The sequence below is a fragment of the Pleuronectes platessa genome, chromosome 21, assembly GCF_947347685.1.
Source record: "Pleuronectes platessa chromosome 21, fPlePla1.1, whole genome shotgun sequence".
In the NCBI taxonomy this organism is placed as follows: Eukaryota; Metazoa; Chordata; class Actinopteri; order Pleuronectiformes; family Pleuronectidae; genus Pleuronectes; species Pleuronectes platessa.
The window spans coordinates 1,036,210-1,048,368 of NC_070646.1; the positions used below are offsets into that span (position 1 = coordinate 1,036,210).

The window sequence follows — 12,159 nt, forward strand, 5'->3', positions numbered from 1 at the left end:
ATTCAAAGATGTTTACTGTTTCAGAATCAGAATCAGAATCAGAAATACTTTATTGATCCCAGAGGGGAATTGTGATTGTTATTCAACCCACAACCTGTAAAACACTGTAATAAATTAAAATACCCCATAAATAAATGTATTATATAATATATAATCTATTTATCCTGCTAAAGTTAAAGTTAATTTATTTCTGTGCTATCTTAACTAAAAGCAGTGAAAGGAGTCGTGTGTAGATTTGCTGACATCTAGTGGTGAAGTTTCATATTACAACCAGCGGCACACATCCCACAGTGGCCTTCAGGTGAAAACACAAAGTTCTTCTCTCAGAGTTTTTCTCCTCTGGGCTCCGGTAGAAACATGATGGACGTGTAAAGACCTTTCTTTATATACAGTCTATGGTAAAGACTCATTTAACGAAAACACAACGGATCTCAGTTTCATCTTTAATGAAGCAGATGTTTGGAATTAACAAGACAACGATTCCATGAAATAAGAAACAATCCTGATTAAGTTCATGTTACAATTATGTTACAATTATTATAATGTAAAAATAAGACTTGAGGCTGATTGTTTATGTTCTGTAGCTGCAGTTCACTGGCATTTTAAATATTAATTTAACACTTTAGTAAGAATTAAACGTTGTTATAATAAAACAGGGCCTGTCCCACTAAGCTCAGCTGTTTCTGGTTGTTACTGGAGTTACTGGCAGCTATGGTTGATCCAGGAAACTCAGGCTGAAGAAGTTGAACTTGCTTCATGAGACAGACCCCAGGTCAGTGAGCTGTGGTCTGACTCATCCAGCTCCTGATTGACAGTCGATCAAATCACTGAAGATAAATCGTGTTAGTTTGAAACCAAACAGCAAAACAAACCACGTGAATCTAACGAGTCGGCTTCGTGGATTCAAACTCACGTCAGCAGAGATGTGCTTAAACCTGAAGCTTGTGCTATTTGAGCAGCAGCAGTTTGAAAGAGTCTGAAACAGTTTGTCTCCGTCACTGCACCCCCACCAGCTCTGTGATGGGGGGGGCGAACACCATCAGCTCCTGGTACCTGTGGAAGAAGATGCTGAGGCGGGAGAAGTAAGTGTCCTGCTTGTAGGGAAGCTGCTTCTCACTCAGGTACTTGGACACGACGGGTTTGACCTGCAGAGACATAATAATAATATTTAAAACAAATTAACACTAACCAAATAGTACATTAAAAAAAATAAAACCAATAAAATAAAAGGCAAAATAATAATGTATGCAAATTATTAAACAATTACTAAACCACTTAATTCACAGAAATAAACTTTAAACAATGAATATGATGAAAAGTCTTTAATAAAATATTAAAACTACAATGAAATATAATGCCATACAAAAAATTTAAACAAATAATTTAAAAAACATATGGCAAACTATAAAGATGAAATAAAAACAATTGAATATATTTATATTATACATATACATATTTGATTTAATATGACATAATGTTAAGATAAGAACATTTTCACATTTAACAAGCTCCATCAATCAAAAAGTTTTTTAAATGACTCCAGTGATTAATCAATGACCAAAACGACCAAATCGTTATTTATTGATTGTAAAAGGTTGTTCAGGTTTGTTTTTAGCTGCTTGTTTTTCCACAGTATTTGTTTTAAATGGACCTGTCAGAGAAATACAGTTGATTTATCACAGACACATGAAGATAGATTCAGTATCAGAGCATCAGACCTGAGATAAACCAGCAGGAGGAAGCTGATAACGTGTGTTTCTCAGTTTTCTTACCTTCAGACACATGTTGTCGGACAGGAAGGGGAAGAGGTGGTGCTCCACGTGGCAGTTGATAAGAGAGTGTCCAAAGATCCAGTCCAGCACCGGGTTACGAGGCAGGTTCAAGACGCCGTGGGTCATCTGGTAGATCCTCTTGGGTCGATGGGTCGGGGAGAACATGGAGAGGCCGATGTGCTGCAGATAGAAACAGTTCATCATCATCACAGGAAGCTGACTCAGCACAAAGTCCATTCAGCAGCTCACAGAGTCACTGTCCTGCTCAAATTATTATATAACACATTTCCACCTATTATGTTATTATTGACAATTAAGAGAAACAGACTTAAAAATGGCTCAAGTTTGCATTTCTTAACTAGAATTGCCACAGACTGATTTTCTCCAGAATCAAACAAGTTCACCGTGACCTTTGACCTTTGACAACTGAAATCTAATCAGCTAATCTTTGAGTTTAACTCAACATTTGTGCCAAAGTTGAAGAAACTCCCTGAAAGCGCCCTTGAGATATAATGTTCACAGAACAACCTGAGACCCTGTTGGTCTGCATGAGGCCAAAGTCACTTTATCTTACTGTTCAATAAAGAATCAGTCGCTCTGGATTTCAGGTCCTTGAATTTCAGGTCCTTGAATTTCAGTGTTGTTTTGGTGAAGGTTTGAACACAAACAGTTTCCAGAGCAAAGAGGACCAAAGGTTAGAAAGCACAGAGGAGCGTTAAGTTCACGGTGAAATAAAGAAAGTTCTTGATTCTGATTCCCCCCCCCCCCCTGCAGAGAACAAACAGGTTCCACATGGAGAACCTGTGTTTTCTAATCCGCCCTCCCACGCTTTGATCAGAACAATGCACAATGAGCTGCAGGAGAACCTCACGCATGAATTGTTCCTTTTTATCCTTTAATTCAAAGACACAAAGCTTCATTCAACAGCTTCTCTGAGACCGGAGCTGCTCCCGTGATCGTTTGGCAGGAAACTGATTCTTCAGAAATCTGCGGGAGGTCAACGGCTTCTCAGGGATTTTACTTTTAGGATTTTACAGACAAAGAACCTTGAGAAAAAGTCTGAGGATGCGAATTCACAACAAAAGACCAAGACACAAAGAACATATGATTCAGATTTATGTACGTATTCATTCTTTCAGAATTCAGAGGTTGATAAATAAATAAGGACAACGTGTCTCCACTTGTCTCTACGATCTGTGGAGTCGAGGTCCCGCCCATACACACTCTCAACCAATCATGAGTCTCAGCTGTCATCATTATGTATTTACAGTCTGTGGTTCTGAGGCGTGTGCTCTTCTCACCTGGAAGATGTTGACGTGTATGTACGGCACAGAGAACATGGCTCTGCAGACCAGCATGCACAGCAGGGCGCCGAGAGCCGACTGGAACCCGGACACGTGGATCAGCAGCCAGTACTGGGAATACAGGCCCAGTGAGATCATCAGAATGGTTCTGACGATCAGCACCAACGACTGACCTTTGAGGTGAGCTGCAAAACCAGAGAATCACAAACATAGAATCAACTCAAAGGATCAGAAGGAGAGAAATCCATTCAGCTGGGTTAGGCGCTCACCCAGTGCAACCAGTGGCGTGATGATGGGGAAGAACAGCGGCGCCACGAACAGGTAGACGGAGCGGGACAGGAAGGGAACCTTCCAGACGCTGGAGTCCCCGAGGCCGATGACGTTAGTGTGAGCGTGATGCATCTTGATGTGTCCCTGCACGCCGGCCTGAGCCGAGAAGGAGCCACAGATCTGAGTGCAGTCAGGACACACACACACACACACACACACACACACACACACGCACAGGAACACACACACACACACAGGAACACACACAAGCACACACACACACGTTCATGAAAACCATCACTGATGCAACACATTAAACAATCAATGAAATGCATCAAGCAGGAAAGTCAACATCTGTATTGACTGACTTTCCTCCAGTTCGACACCAGAGCAGCAGAGGTCACGATGAGGTCACCAAACTGTTCAGTAAACATCAAACTTCACGACCTCTAACGTTCACCCACAGGATGATTTGTGTTATAAAAGTTTATGAAACAGATTTAATTTCCTGATTTGCAGGAACCGTTTCCCTCCTGCTCACAGTGATCTCTCCTACAGGTCATAAAAGGGTCATAATAACATCATGTTGTTATTTTTTTGATTACTCGTCTTTATGTATTTGTGAGCTGCTGTTCTGAAGCCTCAGTTTGACCTTCGTCCAGCGCCATCTTGGTTCTTTGAAAACAATAAGTCATCATATTGATTGAACCAGCAGTTACAGGAATAGTTTACTCCCTCCATCTTCATCAATCTTCACCTCGATGAAGAACACGGCCCAGAACCTGGCCGCGGCCGGCGACTCGCTCAGCGACCCGTGGCTCGCCAGGTGCGTCCCCTTGATGGCGAGGACGGCGTGAGCGACGCCCATCAGCAGCCCCCCCGCCAGGAACCAGGGCATCTGAGAGGAGGACAGCAGCAGGAAGGCTGCGAGGCAGGAGAGAGCAGAACGGAGATATTGATAACTTGACCTTGATAAACACAACTCAGGATATTATTAATAACACCAAGTGATCGTACATTCTGGCTTTTACCTCTTATTTATATTTAATAAACCTTTTCTTTATTTTCCTCATTTCACTGTCTTGTACGTCGTTGTCATGTTTTTATTAGTGATCTTGTTTGTGGGCTGATTTGACCTCTGACCTCCGACAGTTTCAGACCAAACTAAATCCCACAGTAAATTGTAATTCTCTAGTTTTCATATGTAAAAAAAAAACATTGAATAATCATCTGTAGAAATAATCGTGTTTCCTGAACTTTGTGCTGTGCAGCTCTGCTCGTGTTTATACGACAGGTCGGGCTGCTCCTGCCCTCGTTACAACTACACACTGACTAGTGAGTGATTCAGACACACACTCTGGTGCAGGGGGTCATTGACCTCTCGGGCCCCGGGGCCTCTGATTGGTGGCTGCTTCACTCTCCTGCTTCCACATGTGTCTGAGTCCGAGCCAAAGTGTTTCACCTACTGAAGAACTGATCGAGTTCACAAACAGAACCATGAGAGACACCGCTGAGTGTTCTCTATGTGCAGCACTGAAGCTGTCGGCCATGATGGGATGATGAAACTTTATCCTTCACTTCTTTTCTTCTTCTTCTTCTTTGTTTGTTTTATCAGCAGCTGGTAACTAACCTCTGCACCATCTTCTTCTTCTTCTTCTTCACTGGAGGTGTCTGTGCAGCTCCGTGTCTCAGTTCCTCACATTATTACATAACTGTTTGTTTTACATGTATGTTGTTCAGGAAGGAATACCTGAATACTATGATTTTGTTTATATTCAAATGGTCCAGTCCTTTATTTATAGACATTAAAAGCTTGATGCTGACCCGAGTCCGACGAGTTTAAATAATTAATGTAAGAGACTGATCCTGAAGCAGCAGCTGTCGGTGAAGCTCTCACGGCAGGTTTTAGGTGACATGTTCTCTTCCTAACCCAATAAAACAGCTCTAATATATTTCAACTCATATTTCAAAGCAGCCTATTTCGAGGTGATAGGTCAGATGCTCGGTGACGCACAATAACAGATGCAGCAGCGACTCACACTGCAGCTGAGTCCAACTCAGAAGTCGACACTTGTGTTTGAGGCCAATCTGCTAAAAGCTGCTGCCTCAGCATCAGGAGCTCAGGAGCGAGAGCAGAGTGAAAATAACACAACTCGTCTGCAGCAGGTTGTTGTGTCGGATCCAATGATCGAGAGACGTGAGGCACAATGGAGACCACGGCCGTTATCGAGGTCAGGCAGCGACCTCCAGTGACCCAGAGACATGGGAACCAGGGAGACCATGAATGAACTGACAGCACTGGTTATAAGATGGGGGGGGGGGGCTGTTTGCTAGAAAGTTATTACATTTGAGAATAAGAGAATTAAAGCTGAAACACTAACGAGGGACTATAAACAATATTAAACATGAATCGATTCCTTGAACCGAACGTTAACTTAATAATCAATAAATGATAAATTCTTCCACGAACTCAAGTTTTTCTTTAACTCTTGTGACAGTAAACTGAATATTTATATTTTGTCAGACAGAATTAATCCTCATCAGTTTATGACGGATGTTTAAATCAATATTATGCTGAAATTAGAATAAAGGTTTCAGGTCTTGATAAATGGAATATGACTTGTTTGGCAATGAAAAATCAGCAGAACAGAAAGTTTGAGCTCTGAATCCTGAACTGAGTCAAATCAAACTTTAACAAAGACACCTGCACATCGAGAAACCCACAGAACATTATACCTAAACTAATCAATTCTTTTTATGATGCAGTTTAAGAAACATGTTATGTTTTAAACAATATTTAATAAGTGGAGTTTAGGGTCAGATACATGTTTTCTTTCTGTTTTATCTTGATTTGAATGTTGCAGGATGATAAAGAGAAGTTAGTTACCGGGCGGCAGACAGAGGAGCGCGGCTGCCAGGACGCAGCAGTCCACCCCCCTCCTCTCCCACCAGCTGCTCTCCTTCACCATCTTCTGCACCATCCTCGACAGCTCCATCATCGGAGTCTCTTCTCCACCTGCACTCTTCCTCCCCTCCTCTCCCTCCTTCATCCCCTCGCTGCTCTCCGGACCGGCTCTCCTCTTCATCACCGGCTCCCTCATCATCCTCTCGTCCCCTCCTTCCCTCCACTCCTCCGGTACCTCCTGCATGTCAGCCCCTTCTGCTCCGTCCTCTCTCAGGCACCAGCAGGTCTGTGTCATGTGCTGCACCCTGAGTGGAAAGTCCACAGGACGAAGTTGGGATTGCGAAAGTGCTTATTGGCTCGGAGCATTGTCAGGGAGGCCCAGCCCCCTTCCAGTGGCTTCAAGGGCCCTCGTGGATCCTCCTTCCTCCTTCCTCCTCCTCCTCCTCCTCATCCCTCTGTGGTCAGCTGACTCCTCCTGCAGTCCAGCAGCAGAGGAATGTGTCGCCCCACAGCCTGAAGATGTGGAGCCGCCCTGGGAAGTGATGGATCCAGAAATCCTCACACAGAACAGCAGCTGCTCAGAGACTCCTCCTCCTCCCTCTCTCTCCTCTCTGGTGCCTCATACATTCTGCATGTCGTTCACCCCCGTTGTGTTTCTTTGTGTCAGCAGACCCCCTCCTCCTCCTCCTCCTCCTCCTCCTCCTCCTCCACCCATCACTGTGACCTTGGCAAACATCCTGGGAAAGGCGGAGAGGCAGAAAGGAGGCCTGAGCAGAACAGAGGATTAACAGAGGCCGTTCCCTTGTTTCTCTACTGGGTGAAAGGTCCAGAGTGAGAGGAGAAGATGCTGCGGTGCAGGAATGTGCTCGGACACGTCTCCGGTGTCGGTGCAGCGTTTCCTTTTCCTGGAGAGAGGCCACGTGCTCCGGCTGGAGGCCATGACGGCAGAGGGAGGATTTCTTTACTGTGAAGAGCAGCTGATGAACTCACGGCTCTGTTTACATCCTCACACTGTTTATCAACATTTTCACTTTATTAATAATATGTTTATTAAAGACAAGGAAGAAGTTTAAAAAATTAAGACGAAAAAATTATATATTCTACAAATATTTCAGACCTGATTCTAACAAATGTCAATGATAAGAAAACCTGATGACAAAGATAATTGAGGTTTGATATTTTACAGTTTAACTATAAACGTGTTAATAAATAACTATAAATAAAATGAAAACACAAACACAACCGAATATATAAAACCTGAATTAAGAAAATATTTTTTTTTAAATTTGAATGTACTACATAAATGTAAGTGTTTGGGCTCTAGGAAATACTTGAGTAGTAAGTAAAGTATTTAGTTCATTTTAAACACTGACCATAAATAAACTAGAGAAGATATAAAGATACACAACATAAACATGTGCTGTAAACACTTGTTGGTTTGAATCACACACAACAATAATTTTCACTTAATTTTATTAAGAGATCATCTCGTTTGCAGTTATGTCCTCAGAGGGTAAAAACCTTCATTCATGCACAGACTCACACTCTCAAGTGAAGAGATAACAATGTGTTGTCTAATAAACACTCATACAACCTCACAGTAATGAGCAGAGTCAGCTTTTATCTGCCACACGTAAAATAACATGTTTAAAGTAGGAAAACTGTACAAAAAACACATAATAAACATTATTTTAAGTCGTTAAAGTACATCCAGTAAAAACAGACACTCAGGTGTAACAGTCAGGTTTCACTGGAGGAGACCAGTGTCCAGCTCAGAGAAATAATAACAGTATTTTCCTTTATTATAAAAAGACAAATAAAGTATGAACTAAAGTGTCATGCTGCTAAAATGGCTTGTAGGCCTCTTGTTGTATCGTGAATCACCACAAGATGGAGCCATTCCTCCTGCAATGTGGTGTCATGCAAACCCTACAGTGTGAATAAAGATGGTCGACATGACGGCTTCCTCCAGAATCAGTGACGTGTGAACACTGGAGATTCTCTGTTAAATTAAAATGTAAATGTCTCCTCCCTGACCTTCAGAGCTCAGTGTCTTCGATGGCCTCTGGTTCGTCTATTGTGTCCAAACGTCTCCTGCAGGCGTCCAGCAGCTTCTTCCTGGGGCCCAGAGGGAGGTGGATGCTGGCGAGGTCCCGGTCGGAGCAGAGCAGCAGAGCACGCAGGTCGATCTTCTCCCTCCTGAAGATCGGCATGAACTCACCGAGGTTCTGTGAGGCCAGGAAGGTCTCCAGGGGACTGTTCTCCGGCTCCAGGTCCTCGTCCAGTCCCACGTCGTCCTCCTCCCAGGGCAGCTCCTGCTGGTTTCTCTCTAGAAGACTCAATGCGCTGCCGATACTGTCCTCGTCCAAGCTGGGCGAGCGGCGGGGCAGATGTCCACGAAGACGAACATTCGGCGCCCCCCCCACAGGTTCACTGCCCACGACGCTCCCCTCGTCTGGAGTCCCGATCCCAAACGTCCCCCGACTCAGGTAGCTCCTCCTGAACACCATGGTGCCGAGTCCAGGTCGGGTGAACAGCGAGTCACGACCGGAGTCTGCGCTGATCTCAGAGTACGCCGCCTCGTGGAGGCCCGGGTCGCTCATGGCGCGGGACACGGTGTCGTCCTCGTCGTCCCCGGGGAACATGTGGCGGATGTTGAGGCGTGTCCTCTGCCTCGGGTTGGTGTAGGTGCCCTGCTTCAGGAACATCACGTCGCTGCCGAGCTGCAGGCCGGACAGCGAGCGCACGCTCTTCCTCCCGTCCTCGTAGATCTTGAACGTTCCGTCAACCTGCTTCTTCTTCTCCAGCCTCTTCTGGATCTTGGCCTTGCCCTTGGCGGTGGAGTGCAGAGTGGCCTGAGAAGAAAGTGAAGAAACAAGGAAGCAAGCTGAAGGTTTGAGGTTTGTTTTGTTTGTGGACTGAACGCGAGGTGAACAGAAGATAAACCTACACCAGGACTTGGATTCTGGTTCTAGTACCTGTGAGTATGGCATGTTGGAAGTGACCGTGTTGAACTTGCGGCTCAGCGTGGAGCTGCTGGTGTAGCTGGAGAAGCTAATGGCGTCCAGGTTGTCCACAGCCGCCGACTCCTTCATGAACTTCCTCTCCATGTGCTCCCGGTGCTTCCTCTGCAGCTTCTCACAGTCCTTGATGCGGCGCTCCGCGGCTCGGAACGCCCGGTCCTTCAGCTTGCCGACCAGCTTGGGGTTGAGGGTGTTCTGCTTGGCGGCGATGGAGTCCAGGTAGCGGACGCAGTCCATGTGGCCCTTGGTGGCGGCCATGTCCAGCGGGGTGTGGTAGTCGTTGTCCAGACACCACACGTTGGCACCGAACACCACCAGGAAGGACAGGACGTTGTGGTGGCCGTTGGCCGCTGCCAGGTGGAGCGGCGTGTTCCCCCAGATGTCACAGCGGTCAGGGTCACCTCTGGAGGAAGAGGAGGGGAGGAGCCATGTTGGATTAATGAACTCTCACACAGCTGCACAGTTTTTATGCATCTGGACACGATAAACAATTTCTGAGTGTCTGAAATCACATGTGAAACTTTAATATGAGCTCTGCTGAGTGACAACAAATTTAAAAATCCCATCTGAACATATTGCTTTGGTCATTTTTCATCATCTTTTGACCTTTACCAGTTTCATAAATATGATTAATGATAATAAATTAGATGAATAAATCCTTGTTGTGCTGCTCTGTGGTTTCATTACCTTTGGACAGAGCCATGCATCTTTAAATCTAACCCTGTTTATTAATGCCTCCTTATCAGTGGGCCCCAGTAAACAGGGCTGAACTGTGTTGAACTGGTTTCAGCTGACCCCTCCTCTTCCTGTTTACTCTCCACCCACATGACTGAGTCCTGATCAATAATTGAGACGCAGCAGGTTAAACATGACAGAGCTGACTTTGCATTATTTATCCCACACACACCAGACTCCACAGGCGAGGGTCAGCACCTCTCACAGCCGGGTGTCAGTTCCTGTCTGCAGCGCCACCCCCTGGCAGAGGGCAGGCATTACATCAGATACCAGAGCAACGAGGTGTGAGGTTCATTTCATGATCTATCGGATCATGTTCCAGAGGTGCGAGTAGGAAATGAGTCACTGAAGTAACGTGGAGGAGAATCACACTGGACTGTCTCAAACAGTAACTTGAACTTGGACCTGAACAAAACTCTGAACCAAACGTTCCTGTGACACAAAGGAACTGTTGTACATCTTCAAAATAAATGAAAACAGTGACGTGTTTCTAAAGGACCTTCTTCTTCTTCTGTCATTTACGTGTTAGCTGTGAACTCTGATTTCATCTGTGCTGCTTCTTCCTGTTACGACTGCTGCAGGAAGAAGATGCTCAGATTTATCACTGTGACCTTTCGTGTGTCGGCTGATAAACCTGCCAGCAGCAGCCTGACAGACTGACTGAGAGTCTGATGAGTCGTCTTCCACAGGACAGATGTTATTAGTCTGCTTCCACAGGACAGATGTTATTCCTGCTCAGTGACCTTTGTCTGTAATGAAGCTGTTAAAATGTATGACCCTGATTCTCCAGCAGCACTGATGAGATGAGGGTGAGAGGCAGCACAGCGACACAATATTATTATTACTCTATTTATGTCTGTGTTAATACGAGCAGGCAGGGGCAGTGAGGTAAAGTTATGATGTATAATAAATATAATTTATCATATTTTATTTATGTGATATAGAATGAATGAAGCGGTAGGATTCTTGATGATAGTGATTTGAAAGACTTGCAATCAAGTTAAAGTCTCAGATTTTGACAACATTGTCAACATATTGTAATAAAAGTGTCTTTAAACTGTCATAAATGTAAATAAAGGAAAATGAAATCCAGCTCCAGTGAAAGATGAATGGTAGTTATGATAAAAGTGAAATTATTTACCTCCAGCTGTGACTTTAATCACTGAAAGAAAAAAATTTTGTTCTATTGATCAACTTATGAGTTTCTCAGGTTGACCCTGGACCCTGCTCCCGGGTCCCAAGACGATTCTCCCCGGTCCCATGCTCCCCGGTCCCGGGTCCCATTCTCCCTGCCCCCCGGTCCCCGGTCCCTCCTCCCCGGTCCCCGGACTCACCCTCTCCCCACGATGAGCCTTAGCGCCTCCAGGTGCCCCCGGTGCCTCCTCCCTGGTCCCCGGTCCATGCCCTCTGCCCCCCGGTCCCCGGTCCCTCCTCCCCGGTCCCCGGACTCACCCTCTCCCCACGATGAGCCTTAGCGCCTCCAGGTGCCCGTGGTACGCGGCCCACAGAGTCGGTGTCATCCCGTCCTCGTCCGGCGCGTTCAGCTCCTTCCGGGTCGCCTCCTTCAGGACGTCCAGGTAGCCGTCGCTGGCCGCCCGGTGGTACCTGTCGTTCATGGCGGCGCTCCTCGGCCTCGGGCCCGGCAGCCCGGCTCAGTCTGGGGTCGGCTCCATGGAGGATCGTGGAGGTTCCTCCCCGGTATCTGGGGAAGTTGATCCCGGCGGCGGTGCGTCCTGAGCGGCTTGAGTCTGCTGCTGGAGGGGGGGGGGGCTGGAGCGGCTGGCTGCTAGGAGACGAGGCGTGCTAGCTGTCAGTGAGGGGCGGGGCCACCGCAACTATAACCACGCCCCTCTTAATACACGAGACATTGCTTTATTGATGTTTGAAATAAAGAAATTCACTTTGTATTGATAAAACTTATGATTTAGTTTTTAAACCTTTATAATGTTTTATATGTTAATCCTGAATTGTGACCATTCTATTGTGTTTGATGTTGTCATTCATATGTTTCATTAACTTTGTAATTCTATATTTCTATGGCTTAAAGAGTTTATGTTGTATATCATATAAAAATAAATGTCAATCCATTGTTGCACTTCCGGTTTGCACTACTCCCTTATGACTACATACTAGGTTGTACTATTATGTTG

At 45.4% G+C, this 12,159-nt stretch overlaps 2 protein-coding genes across 2 annotated transcripts; both read right to left on the bottom strand.

Moving 5' to 3' along the window:
- Positions 1-429: 429 nt before the first annotated feature.
- On the bottom strand, positions 430-6,696 carry fads6 (fatty acid desaturase 6). The gene is made up of 6 exons (XM_053413746.1): positions 6,234-6,696; positions 4,104-4,270; positions 3,346-3,526; positions 3,074-3,261; positions 1,773-1,952; positions 430-1,145 (listed from the first exon to the last, which is right to left on the bottom strand). Exons 1-6 carry the CDS (start codon positions 6,544-6,546, stop codon positions 996-998), a joined length of 1,179 nt encoding a protein of 392 aa, XP_053269721.1. The 5' UTR covers positions 6,547-6,696; the 3' UTR covers positions 430-995.
- Positions 6,697-7,707: 1,011 nt separating this feature from the next.
- On the bottom strand, positions 7,708-11,625 carry ush1gb (Usher syndrome 1Gb (autosomal recessive)). Its single transcript, XM_053413913.1, has 3 exons — positions 11,462-11,625; positions 9,230-9,677; positions 7,708-9,106 (listed from the first exon to the last, which is right to left on the bottom strand). Exons 1-3 carry the CDS (start codon positions 11,623-11,625, stop codon positions 8,291-8,293), a joined length of 1,428 nt encoding a protein of 475 aa, XP_053269888.1. The 3' UTR covers positions 7,708-8,290.
- Positions 11,626-12,159: the final 534 nt, after the last annotated feature.

What these genes read in the sequence shown, in the direction of transcription:
- fads6 (XM_053413746.1), bottom strand. Translation starts at nt 6,546, where the DNA reads ATGACACAGACCTGCTGGTGCCTGAGAGAGGACGGAGCAGAAGGGGCT. An exon ending in CACGCCACTGGTTGCACTGG is followed by an intron (nt 3,262 to 3,345) that starts GTGAGCGCCTAA and finishes CTGGTTTTGCAG; the next exon opens with CTCACCTCAAAGGTCAGTCG. An exon ending in CCGACAACATGTGTCTGAAG is followed by an intron (nt 1,146 to 1,772) that starts GTAAGAAAACTG and finishes ATGTCTCTGCAG; the next exon opens with GTCAAACCCGTCGTGTCCAA.
- ush1gb (XM_053413913.1), bottom strand. Translation starts at nt 11,625, where the DNA reads ATGAACGACAGGTACCACCGGGCGGCCAGCGACGGCTACCTGGACGTC. An exon ending in AGGCTCATCGTGGGGAGAGG is followed by an intron (nt 9,678 to 11,461) that starts GTGAGTCCGGGG and finishes CTCTTCCTCCAG; the next exon opens with AGGTGACCCTGACCGCTGTG. An exon ending in CCAACATGCCATACTCACAG is followed by an intron (nt 9,107 to 9,229) that starts GTACTAGAACCA and finishes CTTTCTTCTCAG; the next exon opens with GCCACTCTGCACTCCACCGC.